The 18,198-nt window shown below is 35.9% G+C and overlaps 1 protein-coding gene across 1 annotated transcript; it reads right to left on the bottom strand.

Moving 5' to 3' along the window:
• Positions 1-11,960: 11,960 nt before the first annotated feature.
• On the bottom strand, positions 11,961-12,908 carry LOC100719627 (olfactory receptor 2AP1-like). The gene has a single exon (XM_003476006.1). It carries the CDS (start codon positions 12,906-12,908, stop codon positions 11,961-11,963), a length of 948 nt encoding a protein of 315 aa, XP_003476054.1.
• Between the last annotated feature and the right edge of the window lie 5,290 nt (positions 12,909-18,198).

Genomic DNA, 18,198 nt, shown 5'->3' with positions numbered 1-18,198 from the left:
ACTATATAATAGAGAAAAACAGATTTGCTCTCTCCCTTTTTCCTCTTGTTGTTTGTTCTGCCATCTTAAACTGTTACCCCTGTGCCAAGCCACTCTGCCTTGAAGTCACTTGATTACAGACTGAAACCTCCACAAACTGTGAGCTAAATAAATCTTTCCTTCTTTCGCTTTGGGGACTGGATATTTTGCCTCAATAATGAGAGAAAAGTAACCTATACAAGGTCATAATAATTATTCCCTGAATATATATTTTTCTACATATGCATTAAATTAAAAGTTAGTAAGTAATCTAGAAAAATTTATTCACATTCCAAGAGCTTTATGTTCCTTGGTATATCCATTCTGATAAATAGTTTTGCAGAAGGATTATTTATTGGAGTACTATTTCAGGATCAACAGCTGTGCAAGAGTAAATAAAAGCAGGTCTGGGTGTGGAAACATTGAGATACATTTGCAACAAACCTCTCACTTTTATTTTACTGAAAAAGCTGGAAGTGCAATATCCCTGAACATATTTTCCAAGGAGAGACATGTGGCTAAGCAAAGCCATGATACCCCAATCAATTTTTGGATACAGCCTTCTCCCCAGATGGGGGAGATGTAAATTGTAGCAATTAAAAGCTTCACATCCAAAGTATGCACCTGTGTTCTCAGTAGCACAACACTCACTGTACAGCAGTCTACTGCATCAGTTAGATCCATTTGATTCACATAATAAGACATAAGGCAACTATTTCAGGGTTTCAGGGCCTATTTTCCTAGGGAATGTAAAAGTAAGAAATTATAACCCCATCTATTGCAGTTGATCTGAAAACTGGAGTTCAATATCATATGCATGCTGTAGTGCTATCAAACGGTTGTTTGTGTCCAGCTCTCAAATGTGTATGTTGAACTATTAATCTCTGTTGTGCTGTGGGATTTTTTTGTTTTTTGGGTTTTTTTTTTTTTCAGATGAGAAGAGTGCCTTCTGGAGTTCTAATTAGATTGAATTAGTTCATGAGAGTGGGGCTTTCATGATGAAATTCATACTCTTTTCAAAAAAAGAAGTCCTAGTCCCCCTCTGCCCTCTCAAGGAAAGGCAATGTGGACATAAAGAAAAAAAGAGAAAACCAGGAGTAAGGCTTCACTGTACACTGATGTTGATTGCACTTCACAGTCTCTGGAAGTATGAGAAAATAAATATTTCTTATTTAATTCACAAGATCTGGAATACTTTGCTGTGACAGGCCTGCTTGACTAAGTTATACTACTTTTCCAAATGCCCCTCATTTCTTCTGGTCTAGTTGACTTACTAGATGAGATATTTCACTCCGAGTGTCATTCACTTCTCAGACCAGGACTACTACATTTGTCCACTTATTGTCAAAATTGAGAAGAGGAATATCATGAAATCTGGGTGGTTGAGTAACTATGCGTCCCCAAACTATTAAAAAAACCCAGGAAGTTCATTCATTTTGAATCACCAAGTACAACTACCTCTTCTCAGATGACTACTATTTTCTTACTGATTGATCACTTACCAAGGGCCATCAGATTTACAACAGCTATAATATAAAGTTCAGTGAGATTCTTTCTATTTTCCATACTATAATGATTTTCCATGGGCCCAAGGCCTGACTACTCACAGGGCACAGTTAGGTACAAAGTGCTAATTATCCAAGAAGACCACTAGAAATGATATTAAGTAACTATTCATCCTTCTACATCTTTGGTTTTGGGAGGGAGGGCTGTTTGTCACAACCATGTGTTATATGTACCACATTATACCATACTATACCATAGCATAGTAGTGGACATTAACTTCGGTGACTACTACTCTCTGAAGGATGATACCTCATTTATTCATGGTGTCACCTCTGGCTCCTTAGTTGTTCCATAATTGGCCATTTCACTGCATTATTAGGTTTTCTGATTGTGAAAACTGTTTAGTAGTATAGTAGCTTTTACAGTCGTATGCTTAATACAACATCTCCTACATGAGAATAGGTGCTGGTCTAATGCAGGATGTATTAGATACTACACCAGTGGAGCAGCCACCCTGTAAGACCTCAGAGAGCATTGATAATTGAAGTTCTAGAGACAAAATTCATGCTTAGAGTATTTATTCTAACAATCTATATCTATCTATGCCTCATATGGGGTGTTAGGAATCCAATATAGTCAACTTGCTATCAAATGACTAAATGACTGGTTTCCTTAAGGAATTGTTCTGTGTCAGTGTGGGTTGCTTCTCAATTGACATTCTGCATGAAGGCTTAAGGTCCTGAATATTTGAGCTACACTAGCTTTCATCAGTGACATCATGAATATATCCTTCAGACGATGATATAAAAATGAGCCAGAATAATGCTACCCTAGGTCTCAGCAGACATTTTAGCTATAAACAGGATGTAAGATCTGGTTCTCACAATTGTTTCTTGCAAAAATAGCCTCACTGGCCAAACTTTGAAACCTTACATTTGCTTCACTTGAGGTGTTGTAAGATGATTGGTTACACCCTCTCCGCCACCCTGATGAAAAATATCCTCTGTACCAGTTAGATTACAAGCATGTGAAACAATATAGTCTGTTTCTTCTGTGAACTAAAACTGTGTATAAACCTAACTCAGTTGCTCCTCAGGGTCAACATTTGATTACTTCGTGGGATGCTATCAACCATCTCATTCACTCTCTGCTGTAACATTTTGAAGACCCAGCAATATCCTCACAGAACACCCCCAGACGAGGAGGCATTGGACCTGACCTTACACCCGAGACCCCAGGCAACTAAAAGCACCCCAGCTGAGTTCCCGAGGCTGGGTTAAAAAGGTGGGATCAGCTGCCACAAGACAGGACAATCAAGTCTGCCCAACCACCCAAGGTAAGATTTGGTTTCCCTTTTTGGTTCAAGGACTTGTTTACCAGGACTTTGAAACTGGTGAAATTTCAGGCCTTGACCTCTGAAAGTGGTGGTCATTTGTCTTGACTATGTGAAGAATTAGGGAATAATTGGAGCTCCAAAGTGTTCCAGCAGTCTGTTGATCAAATTTGATGATTGGGGGTGAATCAATTCAAACCAGGAGTGTGTTTGGTGAGTCTGTTCTTTGTCATTTTTCTGTTTGTTCATGTCCTCATGATTATATGTTATCTATCTCCACCATCCTGACCACTTTTGTAATCATGAGCATAAGCCTTCTACCCACTCTTCCTGGACATTTTCATCATAAACACAACCAGAGACCCCATATCCATCAATTGGCAGAGACCATTACTGGTGTCACAGCTGTCTCCAATTTGCTGAGTGTGACTTTTGTTTGGACTTCTTGTGAACTGCAGTGGGAATGACTGAAGTAGGAGATATATGTTCTAAAATCTAGTATGGGGTTGCGGACATGGGGACTACACCTTCTAAGCTCAATGTGTTAGAACGTATGATTAAGAACTTTGACAGGTTAACAATGAAACCAGGGAAGTTGCAAACATTCTGTGAACTAGAATGGCCCTCCTTCAGGACCCGAAGGGTGCTGGAGGCAACCTTGGACTCTAGGCAACCACAAAGGTATGAAATGTTGTGACTCACAAGCCAGGGTACCCAGACCAGTTCCCTTGTATTGACTCCTGGTTACAGGTGGTGCAAGCCCTTACTCTACGGATTAGGGTATGTGCCTGTGGGTACCCCAAGGAATCCTCCTCCTGAAGGTGGAGGCCCCAAGAGGGAAACCAACAGTTCTACTGTTAGCCCTGTTGGAAGATGATCCATTAGCAACTGCCACACTGCCTGTGGCCCCTCCTCCACCCTACCCAGAAACCCATGGTGCACCCTGGCAGTTGTCTCTGGAGGCAGGGCCAGTCTCCACCTCTGGGGATTCAATGACTGTGAATCCAGCACCACTCTTCCCCTTATGCCAAATGCCAATGGCAAGGGAGAGATAACAAGCCCGATTCATTACAATCTGTGTGTCTTTTAGCACAAGTAACTTGTACAACTGGAAGTTCCCAAACTCACTTTTTTCTCAACATCCCCATGCCTTAAGTACTCTTCCTGAGTCAGTTTTCTGGACTCACCTCAGCACTTGAGATGAATGTCAACAACTGCTGTTAACCCTTTTTACCTCTGAAGTAGCAGATTGTATTTGGAAAGCAGATGAAGATAGTATTAGGAAAGAAACTGTGGCCACAAGATAGGATAAACAGGAAACCATAAAAGAGAACTTGCCTAGAAAAGCCCCAATTTGGGGCCCCAATACTGCCAATGGTATGTATTTGCTGGAAGCCCCCCACTGAGATTTATATTATGGGCTGATTGTCACAGCCCAAAAACCACAAATCTAAATATGTTAGTGAAAGTGTTTCAGGGACAGACAGAGAGTCCCACAGCCTTCTGAAGGATTATGGAATTTACACTGCTTTTGACCCCCTTAGAATGCCCAGAACGTCAGCATGGCTTTTGTCAACCAGTCACACCTGACATTTGGCATAAACTACTTTCTAACTTCTGCAGAAGTTTAAAAGGTTTGCAGGCACGAATATGTCACAATTGATAGAAGTCACCCAAAAAGTGTATTACAACAGGGAGGAAGCTACCAAAAATAAAGAAGGAAAAAAGGAGCAAAAAAATAACACACTAACTTTTTGGTGGCCGCTTTCTGAGAGGCTACTAAACCTGGGATCAATAAGGTTAATGATGAATACTCAAGAAATACAAAGAAGACTTACTGCTGACACTCCTCAAACTCTTCCATGAAATCAAGAGGGAAGCAATTCTTCCTAGGTCATTCCTGGAAGCAAATATTACTCTAGTACCAAAACCTGAGAAAGACCCAACTAAAAAGCAGAACTCCAGGCCAATCTCCCTAGTGAAACCAGGTGCAAAAATCCTCAATAAGATATTGGCAAATAGAATGCAGCAAATCATCAAGAAGATTATACCATGACCAAGTGGGATTCATCCCAGGCATGCAAGGATGAGTCAACATACCTAAATCAATAATTGTAGTCCACCATATCAATAAAGCCAAAAGTAAGAATCACATGATCATCTCTATAGAAGCAGAAAAAGCTTTTGATAAGGTCCAACACTCATTCATGATAAGAACCTTACAGAAAATTGATAGATGGTCTTTTACCTCAATATGGTACAGGCCATATATGACAAACCTACAGCCAGCATCATATTAAATGGCCAAAAACTGAAGGCCCTTCCCTTAAAATCAGGCACAAGAAAAGGATGTCCCTTATCCGCGCTCCTATTTAACATAGTACTGGAAATACTAGCCAGAGCAATAAGACAAGAGAGAGAAATAAAAGGGGTAAAGATAGGAAAAGAGGAAGTTAAATTGTCACTATTTGTAGATGACATGAAACTCTACATAGAAGACCCCCAAAACTCCATTGAAACACTCCTAGATATAATAAATAAATTCAGCAATATAGCTGGATACAAAATCAATACTCAAAAATCAATAGCATTTCTATACACTAACAACAAAATCACTGAGAAAGAAATAAAAGAAGCCACACCCTTCACACAAACATCCAAAAAAATGAAATACTTAGGAATTAATCTAACAAAAGAAGTAAAAGATCTACACAGAGAAAAATTATAGTACCGTGAAAAAAGAAATTGAAGAGTATCTCAGAAAATGGAAAGACATATCTTGCTTATGGATAGGAAGAATAAATATTGTAAAAATGACCATTCTCCCAACACTGTTATACAGATTCAATGCAATCCCAATGAAAATACCATCAATATACCTCATAGATCTAGAGAAATCAATTCTAAAATTCATCTGGAGCCAAAGGAGACCTAGAAAAGCAAAAGCAATTCTAAGCAGCAAACGCAAGACAGGAGGCATCACAATCCTTGACTTAAAGTTATACTACAAAGCAAGTGTAACAAAATCAACATGGTACTGGAATAAAAATAGAGCCGAAGATCAATGGAATACATTAGAAGATACAACCACAACTACCAACACACTCAACCACTTTGTCTTTGATAAAGGGACCAAACATGTTTGTTCACTGAAAGAACAACGGTCTCTTTAATAAATGGTGCTGGGAAAACTGGCTCTCCACATGCCAAAAACTAAAACTAGACCCATGCCTATCACCATATACTAAACTAAAATCTAAATGGATCAAAGATCTGAGTATTAAAATAGAAACAGTAAATCTGTTGGAAGACAAATTAGGTAAAAATCTTGAAGACATAGGAGTAGGTACAGAGTTCATGAACAGGAATCAAACCACACAGGAAATACTTCCCAGAATCAATAGCTGGGATTATGTCTTATTAAAAAGTTTCTGCCTGTCAAAAGAAAATGCCATCATAGTGAAAAGAAAACCCACAAACTGGGGAAAAAAATCTTAATGAATTGTCCCTCAGCCAAAGGACTTCTTGTCTAAAACATATAAAGAGTTAAAAAAAAAATCAGACCCTCGAAATTCAAAGAACCAATCCAAAAATGGGCATCTGAGATGAATACACAGTTCTCAGATGAAGAAATACAAATGGCAAATAAATATGTGAAAAAATGTTCAGCATCATTACTCATTAGAGAAATGCAAATTAAAACCACACTGAGTCCATCTCACTCCTGTAAGAATGGCCAGGATCAAGAAAACTACCAACAACAAATACTGGAGAGACTGTGGGGAAAAAGGAACTCTCCTGCATTGTTGGTGGAAGTGTAGACTGGTGCAGCCACTGTGGAGGTCAGTCTGGAGATTTCTCAAAAGCTGGGATTGGAAGTCACATTTGTTCCAGCTATTCCACTTCTATGCATAGTCCCAGAAGAACTGAAAACATCATACCACAGTAATATATGTACACCCATGTTCATAGCAGCACAATTTGTAACAGCCAGATCTTGGAAACAACCCAAGTGTCCATCGACTGAAGAATGGATAGAAAAGCTGTGGTATTTTTAAACAGTGGAGTACTAAAAATGATCACATTGAGATATTTATAAAGAAATCGACACAATTTGAGACCATACTCATAAGCCAAATAAATAAAACTCACATGTATAAATAACGAATAGTCTTCCTAGTGTAAAAATGGTAAGAGTACATAAGAGTTTATAGTAATCATGATTCCCCATTACATTGCTCTGAAGCCCTATAATGTCTGCATTCATTAGTTGGAATGGTTTTATCCTAGTTTGTTTGATTTTATTATCTGTGATAGTATAAATAGCTATTTTAAAGAAAAGGAGACATTAGAAGAGCCAGAGCTGATTTAGTATCATCTTACTCTGAAGTCCTACTATGCTTTTGTTTTTCTATTGCCTTTGGTTCTATCCTGTTATATCTTATTGGATATTATTATGTGTGATAATATAAACAAATTTTCTATGGAAAATGAGATAATACAGTAGCCATTGTTTGTTCTCTGCTATTTGCTTCTGAAAGCCCTGTAATGCTTTCATTCTCTTAAATGGTTTTATACTGTTTTCTTATGCTTGATACTATCGTATATGAAGCTATGCTCAATTATTTCAAAGAAAGAGACACTATGGTAGTTACTGTTAATTATGGGTTGTCTTGTGGTAAAATGTTGTGTTGCTTGCATTGTTCTGATCTGATGTGCTTTGATATGTCCTCTTTTGTCTTAATCTCTTTAAAATATTTTTTTAAATGAAGGGTCCAGATCATGATCACATCATTTTCCTCTAGATCCAGAACAATACACCTATTTCAAAGGAAAGAAATGTTTTAAAAATGAGTGCCCAAAGTTGTTTATAAGGAAAAGAGACTTCTGATTGCAGGACGAAAAGATATTAAAATTTCCCAAGAGATTTTAAGATTACTACAGGCAATGTGGCTGCCCAAGAATGTGGCTGTTATACATTGTCCTAGCCACTAGAGGGGTGATTCACTTGAGGCAACTGCACTGTGGATCTAGCAGGCAGCCCACTTGGACATCCTCAAATTCAAAAAATGTTCTTGGCACCATACTCAAAACCCTCACTTATTCCAGACTGAATTCAAATGGGCCAAATCAGAGGGTGCCACAGACCACAATGGTTGTCTAAGGATGCCAGCAGGGACTATATTCCGCCTTGCAGCCTTAGGACAATATCTGATTAATGACCTGCATGCCCAGACACACTTGGGATATACTGCCATGGTGGAATTGTTCCAGTGGTATGTTTAGGTTCCTAGACTTTGGAAACTATGTTCCTTGGAGGTTGAATGTGCAGAACTTCTGGCTGCCACAATCCTGCACAGCAGCCACATTGCCAGTCTGGTGTTCAAAGAATAGAAACCACCCTGTTGGAAGACTTCGAGGTTGATTTCACCAAGATCCAGCAGACCATGGGAAACAGGAATTATTTGTTGGTTCTGATCTGTACTTATTCAGACTGAGGGAAGGCGCTCTCCACTAAAACTGAGACCTCTAGAGAGGTGACCACTACCCTCTTGGAGCTAATTGTCCCCTAGTATGGGCTTCCCATGACCCCTGGGTCAGATAATGAACCAGCATTCCTGGGTAAAACAGTCCAGGGATTAACCTCAGCTTCGGGGCTAAAATGGAAGCTCTACACAGCCTGTCAGCCTCAGAGCCCTGGCCAGATAGAAAGACAAAATCACAACCTCAAAACCACTGTGACCAAGCTCTGCCAAGACACTGGAGTCACATGGATGACTGTGGCCCTCTTCCATTCTCAATGCACACCACACAAAAGTGATCTCACTCCTTTTGAAATTTTGATGGGAAGCCTCCCCCATTTGTTCCTGTATTGGAAGGACTGCTAGAGGGTGGGTCATATGACCTCCATTGGCAGATAAAGGCTCTCAATCAAACCCTTGAAGAACTTCAAAAGCCTGTTTTGGAATGCCATCCTATTCCTGTACTCCTGTGCACTCTTTTAAGCCAGATCAGGTTCTGGCTAAGGGTTGGAAGGACAAATCCCTCCAACCTAAGTGGGAGGGACCACATCCATATTAAACCACACTAGACCAGACTTGGCCCAAGACTCTTGGCTCAGTATTTGGGCACAATCATCCTTTTTTGAGAGGCTGGCCTTCCCTGAGAGACCCACTAACCTTGTGGACAATTTTTTCATCTTAATAGATAATAATGATACTTGTGTAGGTAAAACAACCAATGAATAATACCCAGGTATTCCAAGCAACCTAACCCTCCCTCACACTCAAACTCCAAACAGGAGTTGACTTCTTTGCCAATAAGGCCTTCTTAAATGGATTAACCCAGATACGATTCTAACCGAAACTTGTCATTTGTTAATATTCCTCAAAGTATTCACCTGGAGCGGGAGGGGGGCACTACAGCTCCTTGTCCGCCAGTCAGGCCACCCACAAAACAAGTCACCAATCCTACTCCCTGTTCAAGACTTCCAGGATTCTAAAGTACATCACAAGCTTTTGAGAAAAATCTGTCAGCTGTACAATAGTTGCATGATCAGGTTAATTCTTTAGCGTAAATTGTTCTCCAAAACAGAAGAGGACTAAACCTCCTCTTTATGGAACAATTAGGACTTTGTGCTCCCCTAGGAGAAGAATGTTGTTTCTATGTGAACAGGTCAGGACAACTTAGCTAAGGCCTGAGAGAGACTAGACAGACGAGCCAAACAAAGGTCACCAAAATTTCCAGAGTTGGTACACTCATATGTATAATTGGAATTCCTGGCTAACTCCATTGTTATTCAGCTTGGCAGGGCCATTGCTGATAGACCTCCTTTTTTTTTTTTTTTTTTTTTTTTGCTGTTGTTGCTGTTGGTTTGGTTTGGATTGGTTTTTAAAAGAATAACCAAACAAAATAAAACAGAATAAAGCCGATCAAAGTAAAACAGTGGAAGTGAAACAACTTCAGAACAGGTAATAGGAAATCAACAATGGCTACCATAATGCCTCTTGTTATATTCAAGATAGTTGCCCATACCATCAGACATAAAACAATTTTTTAAAAGTAACATTAAAATCAGTCAAAACAAAATGTGAAGAAAACAAATCAATAAAACAGAGCAAAACAGTGAGAGCAATATTTGATTTCAAAAACAAGACAGAAGGAAATTCCCCACAATTGCTATATTGCATATTGTTATCCTCTAAATAGATGCTCAGACTGACTGTAAGACTAAAAAGTCAGTCAAACAATATTAGCATTAAGTTGTTTTTAAATCTCAGTTGCTATCACCTCAGCCTCTGACTCAGCTGGCTGCTGTCTGGAGGGTGCGGAGTGTCCTGTCTCCCAGCCCATGCTGGCTAGTTCATGGGAAGGGCCAACTGGCTTCTTGTTTCTCCTCCAGGCCCCACAAAGCTGCCACTGCCACATAGCAATAGCAAATTTGCTAGTTGCGTTTCCTCCCAGGCTGCACATGGCTACCACTCTATAGCCCCTTGTTTAATCAAATGGGTACTAAACAGAGTAGACCTGGGTCTGGACCACATGTAGCTGTTAATTCTGGCTGAAAAATCCCATATATAGATCAGGTTAGGACACTCCTAGACATTCCATATTAGAATGCCCCAGGGGGGTAAATGATATAGGAATGATCCAAACTAATGCCATAATCAAGGGCTCAGTTGACTAAATCATAAACAAAATGACTCAGTAATAGTTATATGTTATGTATTCAGGTGAATTTTTGCATAATTATGGCTCTGTATAGAGAAAGCCTCAAATTGAACAATTTAATCCAATTTTCTTTTCTACAGTTCTACCAACATACTTTTACTAACCCTGCTACATATTAATTATCCCATTATTAATCAAAGGAAATATAAAGATTTCATGACTGAAAACTTGGCATTTCTTAAATATTCACTTTAGAAAAAGCTAGTAACCTCTGTAGTACTCATCTCTAGTATCTTCATATAAGTGCTCAATAGGCTGGAATAGAAATATTTAGAGTATTCACATTTTAAAATCTGATTCATTAATTCTAAAATATTAATATAGATAAAAGTGTTCAGAAAATAGTAGTTTTTATTTGTGATAGAATTTCTGCTCAATAATATCTGATTATAAACACTGATGATTTAACAAAGAGAAAAGAATTTCAAAGGAGTATGATTTAAGAACATTAAATTATTTCACCATGAATACACCATGAATAATACTAATATGACTTTATTTCATAATCCCATTAAATAAGAACTAGAACAATGATGATGCACAACACTAAATTGCGCAGTTTTCTAGGAAAACATAGTTCAGATTATCTTGAATTCAAATCATTCCATCATCTCTAATGAAGTGTTTAACATTCTTATCAATATTATAATGAACATATCAGATTTCCCTACTTTTAGAATTTCCTTACACACTTAGTATGCTCACTTATTAAATAAATATTATGAAAGTACTAAATTTTCAGCTAAATTTTAAATTTGAAAATAACAAATTTGTTATCAATTCAATATATTACTTAAGCTATTATTAACAAGATAAGAAAGTTCCTTTGCCACATAATTTTAATTAAATTACAACTATAGAAATCAAATGCCATATGACAACGGATAAAATTATTTTAATTCAGTTTCAAAAACATTATTAAAATTCATATTATAAATTCTAATTTTAGAAGCCAACTGTGGTGGTGCACACCTATAATCCCAGCACTTGAGGCTAAGGCAAGAGAATAATTGCGAGTTTGAGGCAAGCATGGCTACAAAGTAAACTCAAGGCCAGCCTGCACTGCATAACAACACCCTGTCTCAAAAAGATAGTAAAATAAAATAAAATAAAATAAAATTCTAATTTTACGATTTTTTAAAGAAAAGACTGACCAAGGAAAAATAGCAAAATATTAGAGAAAACAAACATAGTTACAGAGAGATTTAGAATTTTGAGAGCAGAAACATGAAAAATTGCCTTAATTACATAAATTGTTTCACTGTATCAGCATACAAGTAGGAATATTAACTATGTAATATAGTAAATATATTTACATTATAATAATGTCTAACTATAGCCTTCTGAAGACTTGTTATTTTAATAATGATCCTCAAATAGTGTCACTTTTTTTAAAAATTGTGATCTTGTTTATCATATCTTTAAGGACTACTTTCACTTGCTTGTTCCTTAAAGTATAGATAAATGGGTTCAACAGAGGAGCAACGGAGGTATTTAAAATAGCTACCCTTTTATTAAAAGTTGCTGCATCCTTCGCAGAAGGATTTATGTACATAAAGATACAGCTTCCATAAGAAAGTGAGACCACAATCATATGAGAGGAACACGTAGAAAAAGCTTTTTTTCTCTCTTGAACAGAGGGGATTCTCAGAATGGTCTTGATAATGTAGGTATAGGAAAGAATCACCAAGAAAAGAGTAAAGATGAGGGTCACTGCAGCAAGAACAAACTGAATCACTTCTATGAGATGTGTGTCCGAGCAAGATAAATGCAACAATATAGTATAGTCACAACAATAATGATTGATAATGTTGGATGCACAGAAAGGCAGCCGGAGCGTCATCACATATGGCACAATGACAACTACAAAGCCAGAGAACCAGGAACACAGCACAAGCTGAATGCAAAGTCTCCTGCTTATTCTAGTTGTGTAATGCAGGGGTCTGCAAATAGCAACATAACGATCATAGGACATCACTGCTAAAAGGTAAAATTCAGTTGCTCCTAGCAAGATTGCAAAGAAGTACTGAGTGAAGCAACTGGCAAAAGAGATAGTCTTGTCTCCAGTTCTCATATTGACTAACATTTTGGGAACAAATACAGATGTAAAAGATACTTCCAAAACAGCAAAATTTCGGAGGAAGAAATACATAGGAGTCTGGAGGCGATAATCCACCAGCGTCAGAATGATGATGGTCATGTTTCCTGTGACACTTAGGATGTAAGTCAGCACCAGGAAAAGAAAAAGCACAACTTGAAGCTTGACATCGTTTGTTAATCCGAGAAGAATGAACTCTGTCACTGTCGTTTGGTTTTCCATTGTTAACTTCGGAAGTGTTAAGGTAGAGAATAGCAACAATGAAGATTGAATAAAACTGAAGGTTCCAATTATTTTATTGAAATGTAAAAACATGGACTGAAAATGATTAAAATAACATTCTTCTACACTTTACTTTGGAAATGAATTACAAAGAACAAATTAACACCTTGAACTACTGAATTTCATAAATTTTAAGAAGTCCTGTTTCTTAGAGACAGTTTTAATTACTTCTAAATTGTATCAATATTTTTACCATTTTTTATTCACTCTATTCTGGTTTTCTCTAAATTGTTACCTGTTGCTACATATGTGTAGACAAGTCTAAAGCAAAGTTATCTGTTTGCTATTTAATAAAATATATAACCTGAGGTATAACTTGTAAGAAAAAGATTGAACTTTGTCATTTTCTTCTGTTGCTTTGTAAATTTTTTTTTGCATATTTTCATTTGGTCATTTTGAATGATGATTACTTTGTGAACCTACTGCAACTCAGTTTTCATAGAGTTTTCTGTAAATCTTGACCACATGTTCAATATTCACATTAACTATAGCTTCTGAGCTTTGGCAATGACAATAAAAGACATAGCCATTCTGTACAGGGTTAGTTAGTCATTAGTAAAATACTGAATCAAAATAATCTCCCTGATTTTGATGCCTTTTTGTACACATGATCTGTCCACCAATACAGTATAGTTTCTTAAAAAGTCAATTCAAATTCAGCTTCCCGTACAATTTTCTCTAACACAATAAATGTTTCTACATCTTTATAAATATGTACGAAAATATAATACTGGGTCATAAAGTCAAATTATTTTTTTAGTTATATCATATATGCATGTTTTATTTTTCAATTCAAAATAAACCAATTAGCCGCCAGAATCAGCTTCTAGGTACACGCCTATTGTGAAATGAGTCACACACACAAATGTAAATATTTCATGATTTCTCTTACATGAAGAATCCAAGATATAAACTGGAGAAAAATAAAAAATAAATAATATGAAATGGGAAGATATATCTTTTGCAAAAAGGAAGGAGACCAAGAGAGAAAGAGAAAAGAAGAAAAGCTTGAAAAGAAATTAAAGTGTGTTACATACATGTACCAACTCCTCACAATGAACATGATTATTATTCCTTGAAAACAGGTACTAACAAAAATAAAAATGAAAAAAGGAATAGGTTTACATTCCTATCTACATTTTTGAGACAGGTAATCCTTATGGAGTGCTGACTAGCCTTGAACACCTGTTCTTCCTGCTTCAGCCCACCTCCCAAATTCTGTGATTCGAAATACATAGTACACACCTGGCTACTTGCTATCTTTTATAAAGGTAAGAAAATTGTGTAGGTAGGTAAATATTTCAATGCAAAATATACTCTGACTTTGTAAAACTAAATAACCCTATTATATTGAATGTTATTGAGTTCTTATTCAGCTAAAAAACTATTTATACATATAGTTCTTCACGACTTTCTTTTTAAAATTTTTGACCATCAACATGAAGATATATTAAGAGACTGCTTTTTCCTACTCAAAAATTTGTGAATATTTTTTCATATTAACTATAGTTTCATTACATACATATATTTTTTTTCCTGGGGTGGTACCGGGAATCAAACTTATGATCTCACGCTTTCTAGGCAGGTGCTTATGCTGCTGAGCTAAATCCCCAGCCCTTGATATATTCTGATAATACATAATGATAATAGTCACACATGTTTCAGCTTTGTCAAGGTTAATATTTAATACAGACAAAGTTCTTGCCAAGTTAGAGAAATGTGTATAACCTAGTAGAACTATACCTGGAAAATTTCTATGTTTTCAGTATTGTGATATGAATAATTTGTGCTTTACTAGAAAATAATCTCTTCTTTTAAAAAATCACAAGTTGGTTGAAAGAATCAAATATATTAATATTTTAAAACTTTAATACACCAAACAGTTATATAACATTACATTAAAAATTCTGCAATATTAACAAATAATTTGTTACTTGACCTGTAATACAAATTTAATTGTTAATTAAAATGATAAATATTTATGTCTGAATGTATTATCTTGCTTATTTTGTAAAAAGCATAGAAAAATTAATGTAGGTAATTAAAAATTATGCACCAGCAGCGAAAAAAGAACTTGCAAAAACATTCATATTGAGAGAAATATTGTTATCAATTGCCCTATAATATATTTCATTAAATTATAACAGTCCTAAAATTTAGGTAAAGCATGGAAATGCAGCTAATCAGTAATGATTATGTTTACTCACGATAATAACTAGAGTGTCTCAGATAATTTGAAGAGATCAATTTGATTTTCTATTTGGAATTTCTAAATATTTAGTTAAGATTTAAAATTTTGATTTACAAAATAATTAATCAAGAAATTGCATTCACTAAACATTAACATCTTGAAATTTCCGTAATTTAAATTGTTCCTTTTTGAAAAAACATAAACTTTATAAATGATTATTTTACTAAATGAACATATTAATGAGGGTCAAAAATGAAAGCAAAACAGCATTTTATATTAGTAAATTGTCTATTAAATAAAATGATTTTTATATAACAAAAGTCTATATCAAACACATTTTAGCATATTAAACTACAGCCCTTTACAGTAAAGACAGGTGATATATATTTAGATAAATTAATATTATCTGTATATAATAAAATAATAAAATCTTGGTCCAATTTACTTAATAAAGAATAATTACCTTCCAAAGCTTTATTGCCAGGACACTGATTAAAAATTTTCAAAATATAAATTTTAATTGTGACTAAATGGACATGGAAAAAAATCACCAATCTCAGATATATTTAATTACAAACATTTGTCCCGAAGTAAAATCATTCCTAGAATGAGTTAAGTAACCCTCATATTTAGCCTCTGTCTCATATAGTGGATCTCAAAGCTTTAAAAAATGTCTATCAATTCATGAAATTGTGCTCTATATTAAAAGAAATATTAATAGAACACAATCCATAGGAAGAAAATGAATTTTAAAAGCACAGAAAACAGTATGAATTATATTACCACTTTAAACTCTAATTGTGTACGCATTTTCTACCTACACACACATATGTGATAAAATTGTACATGTTGGATTTTTATCTACATTTGTATAAATCAGCAAAAAATTTATAAAAAGAATGTATGTGCAGTTATGTGAACAATGCTGAAAGGTAAAACATGATAAACTGTGCATCCCTCAAAAATGCAGCAAACACCCACCTTCTCCTGTCTTAGTCTTGTAAATCAGTTCTTAGTTCCAAGTTAGGTGACTGAATCGAAGAATATAAAGATTCAGGACGCAATGGGAAATGGTCCCTGGGTCATGAGAGGTGAAAAGCTCAAGCAAACTATAAGATATACATACATAAGAAGAGTATATGAACTTGTTTACTCTATTTACTTAATAAACATTGTCACAAATAAAATTCCATACATCTTTGTCTGCTTTAAGCTTTGAATAATTATTAATTTCTGTGTGAATAAAAGTATATATAAGCTTTGCAAAAATACAGTCTTTCCTGGCAGTTAATATATGGTAGTATTAATATAAGGAATTGTCAAATATTTTATTGGGACATTATAAAATAATCTGAGAAAAAAATAATCCATGTATCCCATATCACTTTATTAGGCAGTTACAGTTACAAACAGAATAGTGACTTTACAGTGTGGAAAACTTAACCAAATAATCAGAACTTAAATGCTCAATAATAAGTGTTATTGTCATGTTGAACTCTTTGTTGGAAAGCACTTAGAAATAATACGAGCTTGACCCAAACTGAAGGACATTCTGCAAAACAAGTGATCAATGTTCTTCAGAACTGTCAAACACACAAAGTATAAGTAAAGGAACACTGAAGAATAGATTGGAAAAGACTAAGTTATTCATATAGTGGATCTCAAAGCTTTAAAAACTACCTAACAATTTATGAACCATTGTTCTATATGGCATTTAGAAGGAATATTAATAGAACACGATCGATCAGAAGCAAGGCTGGGAAGTAAAAAAGCACAAGAATTAGTTTACTACTTTAAACTCTAATTGTGTCAACTTGGTAGAACATTGTCTACCTAAACATACATATATGATAAACTCATATATGTTGGGTTGACTAAATGACTAAATGTAATATGGAATCCTAGGTCAGAAAATAGACCCTAGTGGAAGACCAGGTAAAATCTAAGTAAGATTTTCAGTTTAGTAGTGTTAGGGTATATATCCAGATGCCCACCCACAAAGACTCATGGGCTCATAGGCGGGGCTTTAGAGAGCTGACTGGGTCATGGGGGTGTGATACTCATCAGTGCATTAGTCCACTGGTGAGTCTACAGCTAAACATGATGTTGGGAGGTGAAGCCTGTGTGGAGTCACTCGAGCTTGTCCCAGAAGGATGAATGTCCCTTCCTCATCCATTGATCCCTTTCTAGTTCCTTATGTCAAGAGACATAGATTTTAAAAAAGGCAAAGTCAGAATTTGTGTACTTTCAGATGTTCAGAAATGTCTGGCTTTCTGACCCCAAAAAATCCTTCATTAAATTCGAGATAAAAAAAATAAGGCAGCCCTGTGTTCAAGCAGATACACAGGTTTTGTCCTTTACCAGTCCTTGCTTACTTTCTCTGGTCCCATAGAATTTATCAACAGCCACTATTTGGCTTATTCACTTTTTTCCATTCATTCTTTATCTTACTACTCATGGGTCACCTGAATTAACCACCAACTTAACACCTCTATATTTCCTGCTGTTGAATTGAATTTTTTGGCCTAAAATTGCCTCAGCATATAACTGTACCAAACTCAATGAATAAATAAATTTCAGCTTAACGTAACAGTGTACTCTTATAACAGGCAGTCAGTCTCAGCCAATCATAGCAGCAAAACTTTCAGCCACTTAGTGCTGCAAAAGTATATCCAAGTGAGGCAAAGACTGCACAGCAGCAAACCAAGTTATTTCTGTGTGTCATCTCTATTTCCTCAGGTATAAATATATCTGCATACACTGGAGTGTGGAGCGTTCTGAACAGCTTTTGGCACCGAATGCTAGCTAATTAGTAAAACTTTTGTTCTGCCATATCAAGCTCTGTTAAATTTAAGTCATCTATGTTTTCCTTTTAATGTGTTGGAAGTTTTCTCCAGTTACTACTGGCTTACAAGACCATTTGAGGATGGTCAGTGTGATGGAGAGTACATGCCATCCCAATTATTGACTGCTTCAAAACTTGCTCTTCTAGCAGTTCCATCCTTAATTACAGAATCCTCTGAAAACATCCCCCGGTCA

This window comes from Cavia porcellus, unplaced genomic scaffold, assembly GCF_034190915.1.
Source record: "Cavia porcellus strain 051 isolate PalLab524CR breed Dunkin Hartley unplaced genomic scaffold, mCavPor4.1 scaffold_8, whole genome shotgun sequence".
In the NCBI taxonomy this organism is placed as follows: Eukaryota; Metazoa; Chordata; class Mammalia; order Rodentia; family Caviidae; genus Cavia; species Cavia porcellus.
Note: the sequence above shows the minus strand (reverse complement) of the source record. Positions and strands in the feature narration are given on the sequence as shown.

Coding starts and splice junctions, on each gene's coding strand:
- LOC100719627 (XM_003476006.1), bottom strand. CDS start 12,908: ATGGAAAACCAAACGACAGTGACAGAGTTCATTCTTCTCGGATTAACA.